Here is a 20,531-nt window from a genome sequence, read left to right as displayed (position 1 = left end):
CTTTATGTGGCAGTGGGTAAACCTCAGCAGGTGAGCGGGAGTCACTTTAATGCATGCTGGGCTCGTCCGAAAAGACGGAGCAGCCCCCCATTAGCGGAAACACAAACAAGCGGCACCAGCGGCTCTGACTGCGCGCAAGGCGCTAGGTGTTCTCAGCAAACTTTCTGCAGGCAGAACTTTACTGGATCAAAGCCTGGCATCCACAGACAGAATATCCAAAACTTTGATCTATAATTCACTGAAGCCTGTGCACAAATTAGAGAATCTGAGCTCCCACTGTCTCTTCCGGCCATGTCTGCCTCAAAACTAAAATCACTGCAAATATATCTAAACCTTTGATGTGAAGCTGAACAATTTGGTACGTCGGAATGAGCTCAATCTTGAGTTGATGTGAAGTACAAACGTTCCATCCCTGCAAGGCAGCGCCGGTCAGTGGTGTCTGTGCTGGGAACCTATGAAAATCAGAACGCAAGGCAACAAACAAATAATATTGCATAAGATTTTTTATTTTCACTTAACATTACAAGACATAGACACACATAATTTGCACACTTAGGTTTAATTCTTCTTTTCCTGTACAAAAATAATATTTATGCTGTAGATGAGACAAAATACGAAATAAATAGACGGGGACGGTCATCCTGCAGGGCTCCAAGGTTTGGAGAGATTCAGTGTCTCCTGAAAGTTGAGGCCCGCTGGGCCACATTTCTTCTCCTTTCAGAACCTTCCTCTTGCCGTGAGTGTCAGGCCTTCAGCGTTGTTTGGGGCATGCATTGTCAGGTCTGTGCACCTCACATCAGCCGTCAGATTTAATAAGCTCTCAATCATTTGACACTGAAGAGCCTGCTCACCAGCAGGAGTAAGAGAACAGCGGATATTGGCTCCATTCGCCCACGTTGCCATGGTGATAGCCATGATGCACCGCTTGCGCGGTGTAGTCGGCGGTCAGAGGATGAGGAGGGGGATACTGTGCAGGTCCTGGCCCGCTCCACTGGCCCAGCGGCTGTTCCGTGCTGTAGGGGCTGTAAATGTGGTGGCCGATGACCCCTGGCTTGCCGGCCTGGGCCATGGTCATGTTCAGAACTCCGCTGTAGTCCTGGGGGCCCGGCAGGGGCTGGGGTCCGCAGTGGGAAGGGCCAGGCTTAGAGGAGTTGTGATCGGCGACAGTGGCAATGTCGGGAACTCTGGACTCGTAGCTGCTCCGTCCAGATCCGGTGACGCTGCTGCCGACGCTGGAGGAGGGGGACGGAGACTTTCCGTACTCATGGGCCCTGGGGAGCATAATGGCAGTGAATGTCCGGTTGAGTGGGACAGAGTTTTACTATTTGACGTGTTAAGTCAGTGGTATTCACCTGTACGGCTGGTAAGATGCAGCAGCGGGAACGAGCTGCTCCGTGTTGTAGATATCGCTTGTGTCCGCCCCAGCGGGAGAGTCGGTCCTCACACCCTGCTGTCTCTCAGCGCCCCAGGGGGAGTATTGCTCTTCCTTTACAGCATCCTCGTCTTTCCTTTTGGCCAGGCGCCCCTCTTCTCCATCGTAACCATCATACGATGACTGGCAGAAACCTGAAATGGCACAAAGCAATGGATGACTTAAAAAAATGAATGGGGTGCTGTGGTGGCGCAGGGATTAAGCACAACCCACATATGGAGGCCTTAGTCCTGTCGCAGGTTAGATTCCTGGCCTGGCGACCTTTGCCGCATATCTTCCCCCTTCTCTCATTACCCACTCTCCTGTCAATTCACTATCAAATAAAGGCCACTGGAGCCAATAAAACCTTTAAACAAAATTACAAGACTGGAAGGAAATTCATGAACTCAAGGAAGACTGAAGCTGTACCTGGTGAACTGCTGTCCTTGGAGTCCTCCGTCAACACACCTGGTAACTTGGCCCGTTTTTCTATGCATGCAGGATTTTTGTTTGCACGCCTTAAGAGAAGCATCAGCTTTTTTAGATCAATTTCACAAGCAAGATTTCTCAAGCTATGTTCGGCAGAAATTGAGACCCACCTTTTTTTATTAGTGCCCTCATCTCTGAAACCCTTTGCAAATGGGTTGTGATTGATCTTCAGCTTCGTGATCTGCCCAGAGCAGAATTGAATTAAAATCGACAACTGCTGACCTCAGTAGAAGACGATCAAGGTTTTGTGGAGCCAAACGGACTCACCCTGGTGTTCTGGTAGGCAGTGACTGCAGTGAAGGACGTCTCTGGGAAGGTGAAAGTCTGGAACACACTCCAGCGGACGCTGAACAGGTCGTCTGCTTGGACAACGTGGAAACGAGGGTGGTATCGATGCATTGAGTGCAAGATGATCTGCAGACAAATCAGGGTAAGATTACCCCAAAGATCTTTTTAAACTCAACATCAATTGGAAAATCCCTTGATCATTTAATACTCACATGCCCATGCTGGTCGAGAGTGTTGTTGGTGAGCTTGAGCTTGAGGAATGAGACGCTTTGCTTCATCCAGTGGCTCCCCAGGGCCGGAGAGTCTGGGTGGAGGTAGGTCCTGCAGGGAGGCTGAGGCTCCGCTTTTCCTGCCACCTCCCATTTCTCTTTATTCCACTGCAGGGGAGGAGACGGATCGTAAGTCAATCAGCCTCGGAGAAAAGGTGATTTACAGAAGCAACTTCATCTTCCCTAACTTCCCACGATTGCTCCGAGAGTGACGACTGGAGGAAACCACCCATGGAGGCAGGGGGTAGTACAGTGGGCTCCCAGCAGGGGATAGAAAAACAGGAAGAGATAGGGGTCTTTGATGTGCAACGTCAGGGGAGGGGGAGTGTGATAAACAGGGGGTATCTGCTAACCACAGAGGGATCTTTACAAGTCAAGACAACACAGTTATAATTTATAGTCTTTACCTTATACCTGAAGCCATCCTCTGGAACCATGTCAACCAGTAAGATGTAATTGGCACACTGAATAAGACCAGATAAATTCACTTTACAGTGTGGGAACATTCTCCTGAAAACACAAACGGATACACAAATGAAGAACAGTGACATCTTTCTGAATATATTTGTGTGAAAAGCCCCGTCTGACCTGCCCGGTTTGGTGATTATCATCTCCGTTCCAATTTCATGGAATGTCTTCCATAGTTCAAGGTCTTCCAGAGTCATCCTGATGCTGCCCTGAAGATAGGCTTCAGGGCCAGTGCCCATGGAGGCAGGAGGTGGACCGCTGAAGTTGGACTTCAGCTCTGCAGCAAAGTAAGATTTACTATAGACATTTGACCCCAAAAGGGGTTGAGTTTTTGATCAGGGATGAACTGAGGAGAACAGGTTCAATTCTGCTTTACAATTCGATAAAAGTTGCATTTTTATTGAATTGTAAATATCCTAACCGATCCTAACCCTGCAGGATCGCAGGGTTAGGATCACAGAAAGGCGTCGGGAACTCACCCCTGATGGACTGCATTTTCCGGTTTCAGTGGCCAGACAGGAGAAGTTTGGGATTTCTATGCATGAAAGGATGACGAGCAATCCAAATGTTGGATAAATCCAAAAATGTTGCCCCCCCGCCGTCCACCCCCCACCCCCTCGTCTCATGTGTTGAAGACAAATCCAGCAGCTTAAGGTCAGTCCAAACAGTTCTGTCCTGTTGCATCAGATGGATGCTGCCAGAGAGAGTGACCATGACTTTTAAGGGGGACCCTTTGGTAGGTGGAGCCAGGAGAGCCATTCCCAGGCTTTGAAGTGACACAATGATGAGTCAGGGTCCCGCTGTGATTGGAGGGGTGCTGGAAATCAAAGAGACTTAACAGAGCCCTGACGCCGTCCCCACAGGAAGGGGGAAGGAGGAAATGCGCCTTTATTAACTGCTAAGGGACTTTAAAACAAATATGGACTGACTTTCCTGCTGCAGATCGGGCTCTGGCGGCAGCTCCAGAAACCGGCCTAAATATCATTGACACGTACATAACCGATCGCAGAAATGCCACTTAGTGTGCTTGTGTAACATGGTAAAGACTCGGCGCGAGTCATTTGACGCAATTAGGAGAAATGGAGTGGAAAGGATTGTCAAGTGGAATGTGTTGCTGTTTTCTCAAAAAGACAAAGATCTTTTCCTACTGGAGCACAAAAGTAATGCACGTAGTGAGATGGGGAACGTGCTGATGTGAAAGTGGCTAAAACGTCACATTACATAACAATCCCCTTTAACGCTTCTTTTCTCTCTCTTTTCTCTACCAAATTACCGAGTGGGTGGGGAAACTGTGTGCGAACCCATAATGGTGTGGTGACACCATGCAGTGTTCCTGCAGGTAAGTCGTACCTGAGGGCATCCTCAGATACGACCGCGGGGAAGTAGTTGGGGTACGACGCTGGCGGTTGTGTATTGTATGGTCTAGACAGGCCCATGCCTCTGACAGATAATCTCATTAAGATGGTTTCCCCCTGAAGAAGCCAGTTTCTGCATGAGGAGAAAGCCTGGTGTATTGGTGGGAAATTAGCAGCCAGTTAGCACCACAAGCTCAAAGTCAGGCATGAATGATGGGGTCCTGCAGGGTTAGGAGAGTAAACCCCGGCTCTCCTACTTGATATCCACTTCCAGGTAAAATCCACAGGTGTCGCAGTTCTTCGTACCGCTTCACTGCAGGCGAATCGACTGCAACACATTACAGGCGTTAGCATAGAAGGGGGTGAAGAACAAAAAAAATGACAATCTCCTTTCTTGTTTCCTGTGGCGCGTGGATTGAATTCATCTCCTCTCAGGCTAAGAAACACAAACCGTATAGGTTTCCTCTTCGGGTTCTCGTGTCTGCGTTGCATACAATGGTCTTTGTAAGCACAGCTTTTTACGGCCCTGCATCCTATGGCCCCGTTACTGTAAGAATAACTAAGTAAATGCTTGAAACCAATATGCAGACATGCAGTTACAGAGATGGCTTGCAAAAATACTGGAACGTTTGAGCAGTTTGTCGTGCTAATCACAATAAACTGTTTTGTATTTTATTAGGATTTTATGTTATAGTTTAACACTGTGTAGTGCTTAATTATCAAGTGTTAGAAAACACCTCTTTCAAAATGTTCAACAAGTAAAATTGTGGTATTCAACCCTCTTTTTTCTAATTCCCCTGAATCAAGCTTTCAATTAATGCCCTAGAGAAGTTAAATCAGTTTAGCAACACTTGATTTCAATATAAATTCCAACTCCAATAAATTTTGCAGTCACATGCATTTTGCTACATATGAGGAACGTGGCGTTACCACAGTGAAACATGGCGGTGGGAGCATCATTCTGTGGGGACGCTTTTCATTAGCAGGGAGAGGGAAGCTGATCAGGCTACAAGGGCAGAATATATTTAATGAAATTAAATGTAGGGCAAATCCTGGAAGAAAAACTGTTGAAGGCTGCGACAGACTTGAGACGGAGGGGTGTTTCCACACCTGATAGTCCGGTAGACTTGGTTCTGGCAGGGGATCAGAGTTGCAACATTCGTTGCATTTTCAGCTGGTGCAACTCGCGTTCACACTGCACTGTATCAAACACACCGAAAACCTTTGAAAAACGTTTTTTCCCTCCTTGCCTGCGTTGGCGCTGCATCAAGAACTACTGAAGGAAACGACAAAAAACTCAGAAGAAGACACCAAACATCTGCCTTCTTCATAAAATATAACCACAAGCCATTTCCCCCCACTAGCGCTAGATTCACATGATTGTTTTGCTTGTATTTACCCAGAAAGCCTTGCGCTACAGTTTCCTTCCTTTGCCGGTCTGCTCGGCATCCACATTTGCATTCAAACCACAACAGAGTTCTCTTCAACTGAATCGAGGCCGAAGTTTTCAGGCGGACGAGAGTTTGATTATTCCCACCTCCCCAAAATGAACCGGGCTTTCGAAGCAAACTGCAGTTAGAGTAAAGTGGACCAAACAGGGCTGGTGTGAATGCAGAAAGCCTACATGGGTAAACCCAAATGAATCTGTAATTTAAGCGAAACGTACATGGTGTTCACTGAGAACTCCATATTAGTTGTTTGTATTTCATTATTATTATTTTTTACATATGGACCTATTTGTGTCCTTAACAAAGTTGTTGATGATGAGAGGAGCTGATTACAAAAGCCCACCGCACTTTTCAGATTATTTATTTATTTTTACTTTTGACAACCACATCCACTTCATAGTTATCCACCATCTTTGCCTCTCACATAAAATCCCATAAAAAGTTGTTTTGTGTTTTTTGTTGTTGTGTAAGAAAAAAAGTGGGAGTTGAGTCCATCTGCAGTGCAACTGGAAGTGTCCACAGGAAATGCTAGACGCTCCATCCTTCACCTCGGCCACCTCCGCCCACTGTGAACATATTGACGGGCTCCGAGCAGAGATCAATGTGAAATAAAATGGCGAGCATTCAGGTTGTAAAGATGCACTTAAAGATGCAATGGAGTCATTTAACCGCGCTGATGTCTCCCAGCGCTCCTCCGTTCACACAGCGTCGGCCTTGAGGATGCGTTTCCGATTTTGAGAGCAGCATGTGTGTGAGAACCAGTGGTTGTCGAGGAGTTATCAATCTCAGGTCGAGTGTCGCTCTCCTCTCACTGCCTCAGGGGTCGGAGAGGTCGCGAGGGGGATCAGAGCGGCTCGTACGTGCGGGGCGAAGGAGGAAGGAAAGGACGGTGCGTTTTAGGGATTAGAGAGAGATCGGGTCTCTTCGGTTTCACGGTGTCGGGGCCCAGAGGCGTACGTTTCAGCGGCAGCAGAGTCAGCCTTGTTACACACAGGTGTCTACAGGTGACAGGTGTGACCGCTGCAAGGCCAGAGGACCGAAGAGCAACGGCAGAGGGGGAAGGTTTACGCAACATCCAGCCTGCAGGGACGTTTGGACGGAGCGACAAATCAGTGTGTCTGTCTGCAGAAGGCCAGCGCTCTGCAAAAACACATCTTACCAGGTATTCCTGGTTTCTAGCGCAAATATCTTGGTACACTTGAAATAAGACAGAACTAACTTACAAGTAACTTTCTTTTTTTTTTAGCAAGATAAAGGCACATGTTTAAGGTAAATAATTCCTTAATATTGATTAAAATGTACATGCAGATTATTTCACTTATGGGAAAAACGTTTTGTTGTAAGTGGAACTAGAGCTTTTTCATCAGTATCAAGGAATTATTGACCTAAAACGAGTTACTCCACAGAACTTTTGCTACCATTTCCTGCTGACATTAAAAGTTTTTTGGTCAAAAATGCCAGATTTTGTTGACCAAAATCTATTCTATTGATTTGTAAAACCAATAGAAGAGTAAATGATCTAAGAGGGTGAATACATTTTGTAGTTGCTGCATGTTAAGCTCCAGTTCCCCACAGAAACACAGCTAGTCTCTTCCTCCGTTGCCACTCATATCTGAATCCTTCCCTGGGTAAATTCCAGTTCTCCTCTTATTTTTGTTGTAGCAGTCAGCCTTCGGCCATTTGCCCTGGCTGCACGGAGCTCTCTGTGCGCTCTTCCAGTTAACAGCTGCCAATATACAGCCAGGGCCCGGGGATCAGACGGCTCTGCAGCGGGCCCATAAAGAGCCCCTGGAGTGGACTGACGAGAAATCTCACACCTTTCGCTCACATCAGCCACGAAGCGACGGCCTTTTGATGCAAAACCAGACGCTTTCCTTTCTCACTGTAGAGAAAGTGGAGCCACGGATGGGAACGTTACACTTTTTACTTTATTTTTATGCACTCAGTTACTGAAGTACTGCATTGATCACATGCAGTACTTTAACAGAAAAAATAAATGCATGCCCTCCGCCCCCTGCAGATTTTTTTTCTTTGTTTCTGCTTTATTTATTTATTTTGTCACACCTTTAATGCTTCGAAACAAAAGTGTCCAGCCTGCGATAATTGGCGTTAATCTCTTACATAAGTGAGGAGGAACAACTGAGTCACATTTGGAACGGGCAGTTTAAGGCGATGACGCCACGACCTCTTGATTGGAGGTGTGGACTTGGACTAAGACACTCCAGCATTTCAGAAGTGGACTTGCTGATGTTCTTTGGATCAGTAGCTGTGAATATTTGACTTATGTTGGGAAAAAAAACAAAAAAACAATAAAATTATGGTGCCTCAATTCAGTGGCGGTTTCTGATATGGGCAAAATGGACAATTGCCCAGGGCGTCATCTTGTAGAAACATTTTAGTTTTTCTCAAATTTGGCACGTTTCTGTTGAGCAAATGTATTTTAGTAATTTGAACAATTTTAAGGTCAATGGAAGCACAACTACTGGCTTTTTAGCATAATCCAACAGCCCTGGATCAAAATGCTACAAACATGGAAACAGCTGATAGATGTTAATGACTTTATTTCTCGTCTATTCTTTCATTTTAATCAGAGCGTGATGCTTCTTCAGATCTTTTAACCTTCATGTTGTCATCTGGGTTCTATTTATGCAATTCTGAAGCAGCTAGGGAACTTTTAAACCAAAAAATAAATAAATTATATATTCAGGTTGATTTGGATAATTTGTTTTCTTGATGAATTAAGTCATCATCTGAAATAATTTCTGTATTTCCTCAGCTTATTTTTGTTGAATTTAAAAACAAATTTTTGTAGTGATCTGAAACATTTAAGTGCGACAAAGAGAATAACTCTGTAAGCTTTTTATATGCTGACACAATTAGGAGCAGCACACCGAGAGGAGCACGTTCCCAACAGAGACAAGAACTCCCGCACCCGTTTCAACACTAAGAATAAAAAAATCTGCGTTTTCAACTCCTTATCCGGGGGAACCGCGATCTCAAAAGTTCGCACCGGGGGCAGGCAGGCTCACATTTGGCCCTCCGCATAAGAAAACAAACCTCACATCTAGTTTTCCTGGTAAAGGGAGCAAATGACAACTTCACAGCACTTCATAAGAAACTCCTGGAAGTTGCTAATGAAGACTAATGACTTCCCTCGCGTCAGACAGTTCACACCACGGTGTACGGGCCCTTTGAGCAGCAGCTCCAGGTCTGCCAGCTGCTCGACAGGGAGGCTCCCCCAAAGAACATCGCATTTAATGTTTGATAAGTATTTTAAATTATCAGAACTCTGCTTTTATTTATTAAAGAAATAAATGTCTTTTGAGATGTGGAGCGGCAACTAGCGGAGCTCGTTAATACGGCTCACTGTCCAGGGTGGCATCTCAACCAGGGGTGATGGGGGTGGGGGGGGACGAAACAAATTGGCACCTGAACGAGTTTCCTATTACTTATTGTCATGTCGCTCTGTGTTTTGAAAGGAATTTTACTTTCATCATGGTATCAAAAGTGTTACATAGTTTTCATACACTTACATGAATTTTTTGTGTCGTTTTAAATATCTAAAAAAAATAAATAAAATAAAATCCATGAATACACACAGCATTCAGAAGAATTGGTTGATTTTGTTTTCATAGCGTTTTCCAAAACGTGATAAGAAGAGATGTCTGGGGTGGGGTTTGGGTGCCCAAGTGGAAGATAGCCCAGGGTGGCAAACATGGTAGAACCGCCGCTGGCTGCAAAGCTTTCCAAAAGCCGAGCTGAGAGTTTTTAATTAGGACTGAGGATACAGGGAGTCTTCTCTAGACTTTAGCATAATAAATCAAACTAATCTGGTAGAGGGTCAGGTCTCTAAAGATAACGAGTTATTGCTCCACTGGCAGATTATTTCACTTATAACTAGTAATTTTTTCATCAATTTTAAATAATTATTGACTTTAAGCAAGGATCTATATTTTGCTGAAAAGTTACTCGTAAATTAGTTTTGCCTTATTTCAAGTGTGCTAAAATATTCTGCACTAGAAACACCAAAAAGATTGGTTATAAGATTTTGTGTTTTTTCAGTGCATGAATGAATCTACAAGCTTCACTTTATGAACTGAAGAAATATCCCTGCTACGACAAAGTGGCTTGATTTGGTTTAAAGACTCAAACAACAAACGTGTTTTTTTCAAATATATATGTATATATTTGGTTTGACATCAATAATGCATCCAGTCCAGACGTAGAGAACATGTTCTGTCGGAGCTTTAACCCGCTTCACATACATTCCCCCAAAGCCCGACACAACAACCCCGAAAACAAACAAATGTAACAAAGCTGGGATTTTGTTTTTCTTTATTACGGTGGGAACAGTTAATCTATTTGTGCCCTTTTAGTTTAAAAATGACCACACGCGGCTTTCAAGAAACATAAGAAGTCTTTCTCTTTTTTTTTTATAGAAAACTATCTGTAAAAAACATTCGGTGCGTCTTCCTCTGAGTTTAGGCAAAGAAATGTGACAAACTGTCCTTAAGGGAGTTCAGTGGAAAGGCATCACGATTGGAGAGTCCTCGTCGTCGTGCGCATCGGTTCCTCTGACGATAAACTCTCCAGCTCAATCCAACAAACATTCATAAGATTACTTTTTTTTTCTTGTCTTGTACAAACAAAAGCTAATTCCTCTCGTTATTCCGATCAGTGCTGGTGGCAGGACGTCATCCTGGCAAGAAGTGTTTTCGTAGCTACAAACGCACACAAAAGAGACAGAATAACAACACAAAAAACACAAATTTAAGCGCCAACTGAGAAGCATCCCAAGTGTTCAGTGTAAACATTTTCAGTCTGCTACAGGTTATGAGGCTTCGCGGATCGTTGGCTCCATGGACGGAGCCGGAGCCTGACCCGCCGGCCGCCGGCCCGCCCCGTCCTCCCTCCCGGTTTCACCCAAATGCAACGTGTCGCGACGCGTCGAGACCAGAATGTCCCGGCGCAGTAAACGGTGGCAGGAAAGTGCTCAAAGACGAGCGATTAGCTGCAGTTCGGAGAGGGGAAAACATAAAAAATCTGCACACGACGTGGTTAAAGATGCATAAAAATGTCGCTGGTGGCCGTTAAAGGCAAACTGTTTTTCCTTTCTCTCTTTTTCTTGTTTTTTTGCCGGGTCGGATGTAAAGCAAGAGAGCTGAAGAAGCTTCATGTGTGATATGCATTAGTGGCCCGTTTCAGGCATGCTGCGGGACGAAAGCCTTCAAAGTCCGTCATGCGCCGACACACTCCTTGCAACAGTAGCAACCACGCAGCGGCTCAGAATACTGCATTTCATCCGTTTGGAGTGGAGATTTTTTTTTATTTTTTTTTTTCCTGTATGGCACGTGAGGGAACCAAAGCATCAACACAGACAGCTGCTCAGGAATCATTTATAATTTTTTTTTTTGAAAAGTTGAACTCTAATCTGAGTTTTAGGCTCAGATGTCCATGTAGTCGTCCTCCTCGTCCGACTCGCTCTCCAGAGACGACTCCTGGCTGGACGTCTCCTGCACCTCCAGCACCGGCTGGGTCAGCGTGTCCTTTTTCACCGTAGCAGCGGACTGGGATGACAGGATGACGTTCTGTACAAGGGAGGGAGAAAGCAGACAGCAGAGGGCGCTGTTCAGCAGAGCTACATGCAGACGGACAGGGAGACTGGCACCGGGAGGCGAAGCAGCTTACCTTCAGTCGCTGCTTGGTTTCCTCTGAGATGCTGCCTTTAGGGGAGAGCAGCGTGGGGGTGGGGGGTGTTACCGTGATCTCCGGGGGGAACTTGGTGACGGTGGAAGGGATGAAGAGCTTTGGCATGTTCGCCGGGGCGCGGGCGCGGATCCGGCTGGGGTCTGGAAGCTTGGACTGCTCGCTGCTGGCGTACTGCGGCTGGTCTGGGAGAGAGGCAGTGGGAGGGAGCCATTTTTCATTTCTACAGAAATGCACACTTCTTGTTTACTTCGGATAAAGATGACTTTTCTCATGTGACGTTCAAAAAGGCATCGCAACATATGAAAATGTTGTCGCTAAGCTAATCGCTGCACATCTGGAAAGATGGCTACACACATTACCTGCATTTCCATTGGCCATATGATGGTGCAATTTGACATTTCAAAAGGATATTTGTTTAATGGAAAAGCATCAATTTTGAGAAAAAAAAAAGTTTTTTAGTAAAACATTATGGTGTTGGGATGAGCTGGTTTTTAGTGCATGTCACACCAGTCACATGATCAACAACCGGATGTTACCGCTGACGGAAACCACAAAGAAGAAGACACAGGAAGTAGTCGGAGGATCATGGCGAGACGTGTTTTGATGACTTATCGTGTAAACGAGCTTTTTAATTGCAATTCTTAATTAATCCTATTCTTCTTATTTTGGACATTAGTTGAATGTTGACACACTTTTGCACACATTTGTGATGAAAACACAGCTGGTTTTAGTTTCACCCAAGCTCTTAAGATGGGTGCAGTTATCTCACCGCGTACTTTGTCCTTCCACTTAACCTTCCATTACCGTTATTAGACGCAGCACTGTGAACAACCAGCTACTTGAGTGATGCCTTGAAATGACTTATTGTTAAACTTCAGCTTTTCTTGATCTTCTACTATTATTAGACTCTCACTTGCCATACGCCATGATTATTAAAATCAACAGACATAAGAAGGTCGACGTGTTTCTCTGTGTGTACCGAGTCAACGCGACTTTCACTTTTTAAGTTGAATTGCTGAAATACATCAACTTTTTGCTGATGTCCTAACGAACTGAGATGAATGCATCCGTGTGGTTTAAAGGCTCTGACCTGAACAAGGTTGCGTGGTGCTACATGTCGCCGCTTCCTCCTGAAACCAGGCCGCCGAGGGTTCCTGGCCCTGGGAGACGGTGGCCATTTTCATCTGCTGACAGAGGTGGGACTCCTGCTGGCGGTACAGCAGCCCCTCTGTGGGCTCCTCCCGCCCCTCTGAGGGATCAAACAACATGGCGCACATTCACTCACAGATATACGACAACGCAGCGCTTCAGAGACGACAGTCAGAATGTCAGCGATGCATTAAATATGGGGAGATGTGCTCAAACTCGTTTTCGTTATGAAGTGAAATCATAGAAAATGTATTTAGTCATTTCTCAGACTTGTGTTGCAGCACAGATGAATTTAGCTGTTAGTTTTCAATCAGAGGGCGGGGCCAACACTGATTTTAATAAATCTCATTGGTCTGCAGCCGAGTTGCTGTGCAGGTGAACCAATAAGATGCTAGATCCATTTGACGACTCAGAGACAATTCAAATAGGAAGCAAAACAATAAACATTAACAATAATTATAACAATAAATACGACTGTATTATTTTAATAATTTTATAATTAAAAATATTATTATTATTTTAGCAAGTAACAAATTCAAGTTAAATTATTATATGCCACATTGTTTGTTGAAAACATATTTAATAACCAAATAAAAATGTAATAAAACATATTAATTTTATTTAAAACATTTAAAGGACAGATTAAATAGCTAAAACTCGATTGCATGTGAAGTTTTGATGAATTAGTAACTCAGCAGTTTAATTCCATCTATTATTTATTACTTCATATACCAGCAATAATTAGAAAATCTGCTAAAACAAAAAACTGTTTCAATGGGTATTTTCTAATGTTAGGATTTTGTGACAGGGAACAAAATAGTTTGTCACTCTGCAGAGAAATCAAAATCTGCTACAAAAGTCAGACTTAATTTTGAGTTCATCCGTTTCATTGTTAGTGTAAAGGTGTTCAACTTTGTTGCATCACAAAAACTTAGCGTATCTTTTTATTATTTTTTTTAAGATTCCCTGCAAGCGCAAAAAAAGAAAAAATGAAAAGAAAACTCCCCCCGCAGCAGTCGTGGCAAACGGATACACACAAACAACTGAACTGCAACTCTGTGATTGTTGCCTGGGAAACCGTTACATAATTTACATCGGTGAGATGCTGCGGGATGCAACTGTTTGCATGTAAAATCCCTGCTGATGCAAACACACTTTTTGTGTGGATTTGCACATGTTGAAAGGTCACCGAACTCAGAGGAATGAAAGACAGCATCAAGTCCTGGAAGGTACAAGGAAAATAAAGAATGTTTAAAAGCTTTTGCAAAAAAAAAAATAATAATAAAGAAAAAAAAATAATAATAATAAAAAAAAGTTAATATGTTAAAGGATTTGTGGTTTATTTAGGGTTAAAGTAAGAAACCGGTGTAAAACCTCCACGTTATGCATACAACAAAACAGTCTCAAGATGCTCTATGACCATTATTAAACCTTTAAATGCTAACTCACAAGGAAAAACTGGACGCAAAACATGTTGACGTTAAAGACCCAAGCTTATGAATTTAGCTGTTAGTTTTAAACCGGAGGTTGATGGATTTACTCCTGCAGATATTGAACATGGCCCAAACTGAATATTCATGACGAGATTAAAGCAAATCCTCCCAGAAGCCCATTCAGACAGAAGAGACTCGCAGTCTGGAGGACTTTGCTGACAGAAGTTCCTGTTGGGGGACAGGAAGCCCAAAAGGCAAAACACAAACTGCACACAGACTTCTGTTACGTAATGCTGCTGAGGAGGGCTTCAGGCGCCCCCTGCTGGCCTCGTGGAAGAAAAAATGAAATCAAACCAAACCAACCAAACATTATCCCCCATTTGGCAAATTTCATATTCACAAATGTAAATTTCCTTTTTTTTAAAGTTTTGTTTAAGGAATTTTAACTTTATCTACTATTGCACAAGAGTACAAACAGAAAAAGCTCCAAAGGTGAATTGATCATAAATCAGGGTTTCTGCAGGTTTCACCGACTCAAAATTGAGACTTTTTAAAACCATTTTGCACAGAATCAAAAACTCAGAAATGTATCAATTTTGTCCAGATGACCGATGATGAATTTGCATTTATCCATGATAGGCACAAAAAAAGCTAGCTACCTAGCTAGTTAGCACATGTATTAGCACTAGCAGTGAGTTAGAGAACGCAACAAATATGTTTGAGAAGGACTCAAACTTTTTCCCATCAGAAAAGTCCAGTGAGAAAAACCCCCAACTGAATTTACCAAATTTAAAAGTCCTGTCAAGAGGCCAGTTTTCAAAAATTAATTTAAGACATTAAGGCCTTAATTTTAGATATATACAGATTAGACTTTTTAAGCCTGACCGGACATCCTGTAATGTCCGCTTCCTGCTTTATTTCACATTTTATTTCCATGTTTCTGTCTTTGCATTTGTAAACAAAGATGTTCTCTCCATGGGGAAAAAAAAGTAAACATAAAAGAACATGGTGTAAAAAAAAATAAATTTAAAAGACAACATAAAGTTGCTTTTTAGAGGAGTCAGGATTAAGGCGCCGTACCTGCAGGTGGGAGGAAGGCCGTGGCGGCGGCGGCTTGGCCAACAACTCTCCTCTGCTGCGGCTGATCGTGGTGGAAGCCTGAGCTCTGGGGTCGGGCCACCTTGCTGAGGGGCTCGCAGGCTCCCCTGGCCTGGCCGTCGTGGGCGGGCGGCGGGTGGCAGACGGGGTGGGTGAGCAGGACGGGCGCTGGCAGGGCGGCGGGGAAGAAGAGGTCCCTGTGCTCCTTGGTGTACTTGGGCGTGGTCGGGGCGTCGCCTGTCGACTGCTGGAGACGGAAACAAGGAGAGTTGTTGTTGTTAAAGCAGCTGGACCTCAAAGAGCAGCACATTGTCTTCACCTTGAGGCTGGAGGCAGGAAAAAGGAAACAAATAAAAAAAAAGGGGGTGCTCCACACTGAACGGAGCATCACTTTTCAGACAACATACATCAGTGATATTAGTCCAGCTAATGGTATCCTGAGCGGAGTGATGCGGCGCGGCGCTCCTCGAGGGGACCGGAGGCTGCGGTACCTGCATGCTGCTGAATGGCTCAGCTCTTCTGAGCCACTTTTCCTGGCCGCTCTTCAGAGGACCACTTAGAAACACAAGAGCTGCACAAACAACCTGCGACGACGGCCAGCCGCTGTCATGGTAACGCAGAGCAGCACAGTTGAGGAAGAAATGAATAAACCTTCTCGATTTTTTGGTTTCGAACAAAAGAAAGGAGGCGCGGGGGCAAACGGCGCCTGCTGCATAAGTTGCAGCTGTATTTATTGGAGAGCCTCACAGAAAGTAAACGCAGTGTGACTTCAGAGGGTCTCAGTGGTAAAGATTAATTCGATGATTAAAAGGATGCGGTTGAAAGAGAGAGAGAAAACAACAACACTGGACCGAACTCTTAACAAACACGTCACAGAAGCCATCACAAAAGCGCTCTGCACACGGTAATTTGGCTCATCTGCCATTTATCCCAGCGGCTTTCTGGGAGTTGAAGTCAAACAGCGCTCTGAGTCACAGCTGAGTGTGGCAAAATTTCCCACAGGATTCACGCAGCAACATTCACTGAGAGACGAGCGGCTCGTTCAGGCCTCAGCAGCAGCAGCAGCAGCTTCGATGATTCACAGCTCATGAATTAATCAGCAGCAGCTCAGAAACCACAGAGTCAGTCGGGCTCGGTGCATTTAGAGGAGCAGCGTACGCGAGAAAGTACACGGAGGTTCCTCAAGCGCTGCTCCGGTCTGCTCAGAAATGAGAAAGTGTGTAGCGCAAGGGGAACGAATGTAGTTCACATTTTCTCGCATTTACATCCACAAACCTCTGCGCATCTTATTGGGATTTCATTGGACGGAGCTCAAACTCAAACCCTACCACACAATGGTGGCAGCATGATGCTGTGGGGGGCTGGCAGGGAGTGGGACGCCTAATCAGAGCTAGTAGGAAGACGGAGGTAAGAACTCTTGACTACTTGATGCAAAGGCCTTGATACTGGGATCACACTCACATGGCGGCAGCATCATGCTGTAGGAATACCTTCGTTTATTATTAGAGGCGATCGGCCGATACTTACATGTGAAACTGATCTTATTCACAGATCTTATCCACCTCTGCAAAGGTCTGAAAATCAGCCACCGTCTCATTCTGCAAAGACTTGCAGCTGTAACTGCTGTGAAAGGAGGCTGTACAGGTTGGGGTGTGCAATACGGACAGGTTTTGTCACACTATTATGCACCACTGTTGTAATAACGATAAAGGTGACAGTAAGAATTAGTGATTACTTTGTTTTTAGAGTAACTGTGTGGCTCTGACAGCATGGCAGAGAAATTGTAGCCTCAAAAACACAAACGGTGCTCTTGAAAACCCGATTTGATTTGTAATACGCCTCTTTAGGACACCGGTCACATAAAGAAGTCTGATTAATTAGTGAACACACACACACACACACACACACACTCTGCATTTAATTGCACTTTCAAAATGACTGAAAGACTGCAGAGGCAATAGTGAAACTAACAATCCTGGCAGTTTTGTGGGATTTAAAAATGATTAATTGGAATTTATTGCGACAACAATAAATCAGAATTTATCACAAGACATAATGAGCGACAAATCCCCGCCCACTCTGAGGGGCTGCATACAAATCCATGCCACACTTTTCAGATTGCTACTTGAAAGTTTGAAAACCACAAATCAGTTCCACCCCCCGACTTCACTTTTAAATATTCATCACCTCATCATTAAGTAAAATTTCACATTTCATCACACTCAGGAGTGGAAAAGCTGCAGCCTGCGCTGGCTCTCCGACGAGCTCAAGCATTTCATTTCTTCAGGAGAATGTGAGAAGCACAAACAGATTTACAAAAAAATAAATAAAAAAAACCCAGTGGAAGAGGAAAAGACTCTTTCCTCCCAATATGGCATCACAGGCAGAGAGCTAACGTATGCACATGCGACGGATGTGCATACGTGCAGGTGGGTGGGTCTTTTGCTGTTTATTTTTATTATTTTTGCTGCCAAAATAAAGGATATGTAGGTTTTACGTTTTTCTTAAAAAGCTAAATCTGAACAAATGTGCTTCTAATCTTTAAAAACCGACATCTCCCGAGAAAATAAGTTCCACTGGATTTTATCTAAGGGTTTCAGAGTAGGAGGGGCTGGACACAAATGGCAGAAATATATGAAAGAAAAAATGCAGTTTCACTTTGATTAAATAATTATTGTTGGTCACAAACGTCGTAGTTTGCGTATGATAATGTGATGAAATATGACAAAAAAAAAAGGTGAGAATATTTTTGCAAGACGTCTAGCAAAATATTACAGTTTTTCCACAGGAAGCTCCTTAAAGAAGTGCCCACACAGCTGTTTCAGTAAGATTTAAACCTTACCCCTCCCCACACACAAACACAAAATTTGTTGTTCTCTCTGTGTCAAGTTACGATTGCAGACGTGACGCTTCGAGAAATTAGGATCCCAGAACTGGGAAAACCTGATTTATTTTGTCAACATCTACTCCTCATGAACCGGAGGTTCAGGGAACATCACCGTGACAACAGGATGTGGGCAGAGAGACCCTTGATAACTGTGTGGGCAGGAGGAGGAGGGACGAGAGAGGAATGGGGGAGACTCCGACAGAATGAAGCAGAGCAAGTAAGGATTCGATGAGAAGCATGCTGGAGAAAAAACACACACAAGTGCAGTTCTAGCTAAAACCAGCTAATTTACAGCTGGATGAGCTTTTTTTAAATTGCTCTTAGCTGCATCATGTTCCTGTAACTTTACAGGCTTACTGGTTGTGTAAGTGATCAGCGTTTAGCTGGAAACAATGAAATGTTCGGCCAAAACTGAGAGACTGAAGATGAAGCATAAAGCAAAGCTTGGGGCTATATTTAGCTCTGGCAAGACTGTGAAGGGACAGACCTCAAGTGTTGGACTCGCCGCATTATTAATCAGTTTAGCACATTTCAGATTTCAGATGCCGCATTCTTATCTCCAATAAGAAAAACGGAACATCTATATTTAAACTTGCTGCAATCACACAAGGAGAAGAAATACAAATACAAGTTTTCCGTTCGACTGAGACGAACCAGGAAATCAGCTGATGACCAGAATCAGCTGAGTTTTGCCCCGATCAGAAAACAAAAATCAAGAGAAAGATGTGAAGAAGCTTACTAAATGAAACTGAGTAATCGAGACATCTCTCCGGTACATTCAGGCTGTCGGACAGCGAGAGAGAGCAAGACTTTCAGCAGATAACAGCAAGGCTCAACGTACTACCGCAAAGTTGCCTTTTTATTCTCTTTTATGAAACATACTGGATTTGCAAATATTCTCCATGGAAACTGATATTTTAATAATCCAAGCCAACAGTTGCGGTCAAAAATATCCCTAACCCTGGCAGATTTACATGGTTCCTACAGGTATTTATCTTATTTTTCAAAATCACATTCTTTTCCAGACACAAATGCCTCGACTATTTTTCTTGAGTTTTTAGAACTTTTTGAACATAGAGTACAAAATTCTTACTTTTAATTGGTTGAATGGTTATCAGGTCTTAATTTCGTTTAGTTCCACAAATCATGGAACAAAATGTTCCATGAAAGCAAAGTTTCAAACTTTGGTTTAGAACAAAAACTTTTGGACTTATAAGGACCGCTAAACAAGGACTATATCATCCTACAATAAATGTAGATTATATAAAGGAAAGCAACATAAGCTACATTTGTCAAAAACCAAAAAAACCCCCAGCAGTTTTAATTCTTTGTTTGGCTTTTCATCCATGTACAATCAGACACTGGATAAAAAAACCCTCCAAAGTACTGATCAGTATCATATTAAAATCAGGTTTTAAGGCGGGAATTAAACCTTACTGTTGGAGATCTGACTCAGTGGAAAAAGGAACTGAAGAGCTGGTGGAAAAACTCAGCCTTACCTGTCTTTGTGCCGAGGCGGCCAACTGTATCTGGCAGAACTTCACTGCTTGGTCCAGCGCTACATCCTCATCGACCTGGGGCAAACAGGCAGAGTAAGGGCATTAGCACAGAGCAGCAGGATCGCGTTGTGCACCAGAACCCGAAAGATTTCAACAAAGCTCCTGACGATTAGAAAAGAGAAACAAGAACCAGGGTCTGTGGGAGTCTGCGGCCTCAGCTACGGCACAATGCTGCAGACCCAACAGCTATACGCATCGACAGCAGCCATGTTCCCTGTAACAGGCTGTTTGCACAGGTTCCCTTCACGAGCATTTTCTCTCTTGTTTTTTGGGTTGTTTTTTTTTTCAAACCACTTCATTAGCTAAGTCAGGTTTGAGCATGCGGCAGCTTCTCGATTTCACATCTGCCTCCTTTCCGACTCTCGCTGTTAAAACCACACACCGCCAGCGTAGGCTCCATGTTCCGCTTCTGTTCAAATCTTACATCAGCTGGACGGTTCTCAAAAAAAAAAAAAATAAAAAAAATTAAGGAATCCATCTTCCTTCCAGGGGAGGGGAGCTTCGGGGGAGTTCGCCTCACGTAACAAGACCCAGACAGCAGAATGTTCTGGCAGCAACGAGAGCCATTAAGTGGGTCATTTTGATTTATTCCCCCAATCACAGTTATATTTATCGAGGGAGAAACGAGTTCCACGCCAGACAGTCAATGTTTGAAATTCTTTAAATTGCTGTAGCGAAGGGAAATTTCTAAATCACAGGCATTCAGGGGACTTATGGAGTGAGTGAACCTCTTATAAGACTCAGTCAGACTAAGGGGAGTTTGGAGAAGCAGCGTGGCTTTTGATGGATGAAGAATCAGCACAATGTCGTGAAGAGAGAGAGTTTGATTACACCCAGGGGCTTCCAGCCCCAGCTCTTTACGAGACAGAGCTGCGTGGATGGATGACGTCTTCCTAAACCCCTTTATTGGCAAAAAAGTGACTCGCTGACATTAGTCACCTGTCGAGCTGAGACAGTTTGATGGCAGG

The 20,531-nt window shown here is 44.0% G+C and overlaps 2 protein-coding genes across 8 annotated transcripts in view; both read right to left on the bottom strand.

Annotated features, from left to right (window-relative positions):
• Positions 1-578: 578 nt before the first annotated feature.
• tbx16 (T-box transcription factor 16) lies at positions 579-3,554 on the bottom strand. 2 transcript variants are annotated; one of them, XM_044112676.1, is made up of 9 exons: positions 3,405-3,554; positions 3,046-3,202; positions 2,865-2,967; positions 2,401-2,565; positions 2,168-2,314; positions 2,011-2,081; positions 1,841-1,929; positions 1,353-1,566; positions 579-1,271 (listed from the first exon to the last, which is right to left on the bottom strand). In XM_044112676.1, exons 1-9 carry the CDS (start codon positions 3,418-3,420, stop codon positions 848-850), a joined length of 1,386 nt encoding a protein of 461 aa, XP_043968611.1. In that variant the 5' UTR covers positions 3,421-3,554; the 3' UTR covers positions 579-847. The 2 variants fall into 2 exon arrangements, with proteins under 2 accessions (XP_043968611.1, XP_043968610.1); XM_044112675.1 differs by having other exon boundaries at positions 1,841-2,081.
• A 6,492-nt stretch (positions 3,555-10,046) lies between these two features.
• The window catches only part of cabin1 (calcineurin binding protein 1), a 61,021-nt gene continuing 50,536 nt past the window's right edge, over positions 10,047-20,531 (bottom strand). For all 6 annotated transcript variants that reach the window (XM_044112669.1, XM_044112668.1, XM_044112667.1 and 3 more), the window contains 5 exons: positions 19,504-19,578; positions 15,100-15,364; positions 12,528-12,686; positions 11,417-11,619; positions 10,047-11,316 (listed from right to left, as the gene is read on the bottom strand). In XM_044112669.1, the coding sequence (XP_043968604.1) occupies positions 11,173-11,316; positions 11,417-11,619; positions 12,528-12,686; positions 15,100-15,364; positions 19,504-19,578 (846 nt within the window). In that variant the 3' untranslated portion in view covers positions 10,047-11,172. The remainder of the gene's footprint in view (positions 11,317-11,416; positions 11,620-12,527; positions 12,687-15,099; positions 15,365-19,503; positions 19,579-20,531) is intronic.

The sequence above is a fragment of the Gambusia affinis genome, linkage group LG03, assembly GCF_019740435.1.
Source record: "Gambusia affinis linkage group LG03, SWU_Gaff_1.0, whole genome shotgun sequence".
In the NCBI taxonomy this organism is placed as follows: domain Eukaryota; kingdom Metazoa; phylum Chordata; class Actinopteri; order Cyprinodontiformes; family Poeciliidae; genus Gambusia; species Gambusia affinis.
Note: the sequence above shows the minus strand (reverse complement) of the source record. Positions and strands in the feature narration are given on the sequence as shown.

Excerpts from the sequence above, each read along its gene's own strand:
- tbx16 (XM_044112675.1), bottom strand. Across the intron at positions 1,567-1,840 it reads CAAGGACAGCAGTTCACCAG|GTTTCTGCCAGTCATCGTAT; the intron begins GTACAGCTTCAG and ends GTGCCATTTCAG. Across the intron at positions 1,272-1,352 it reads GCATCTTACCAGCCGTACAG|GGCCCATGAGTACGGAAAGT; the intron begins GTGAATACCACT and ends TATGCTCCCCAG.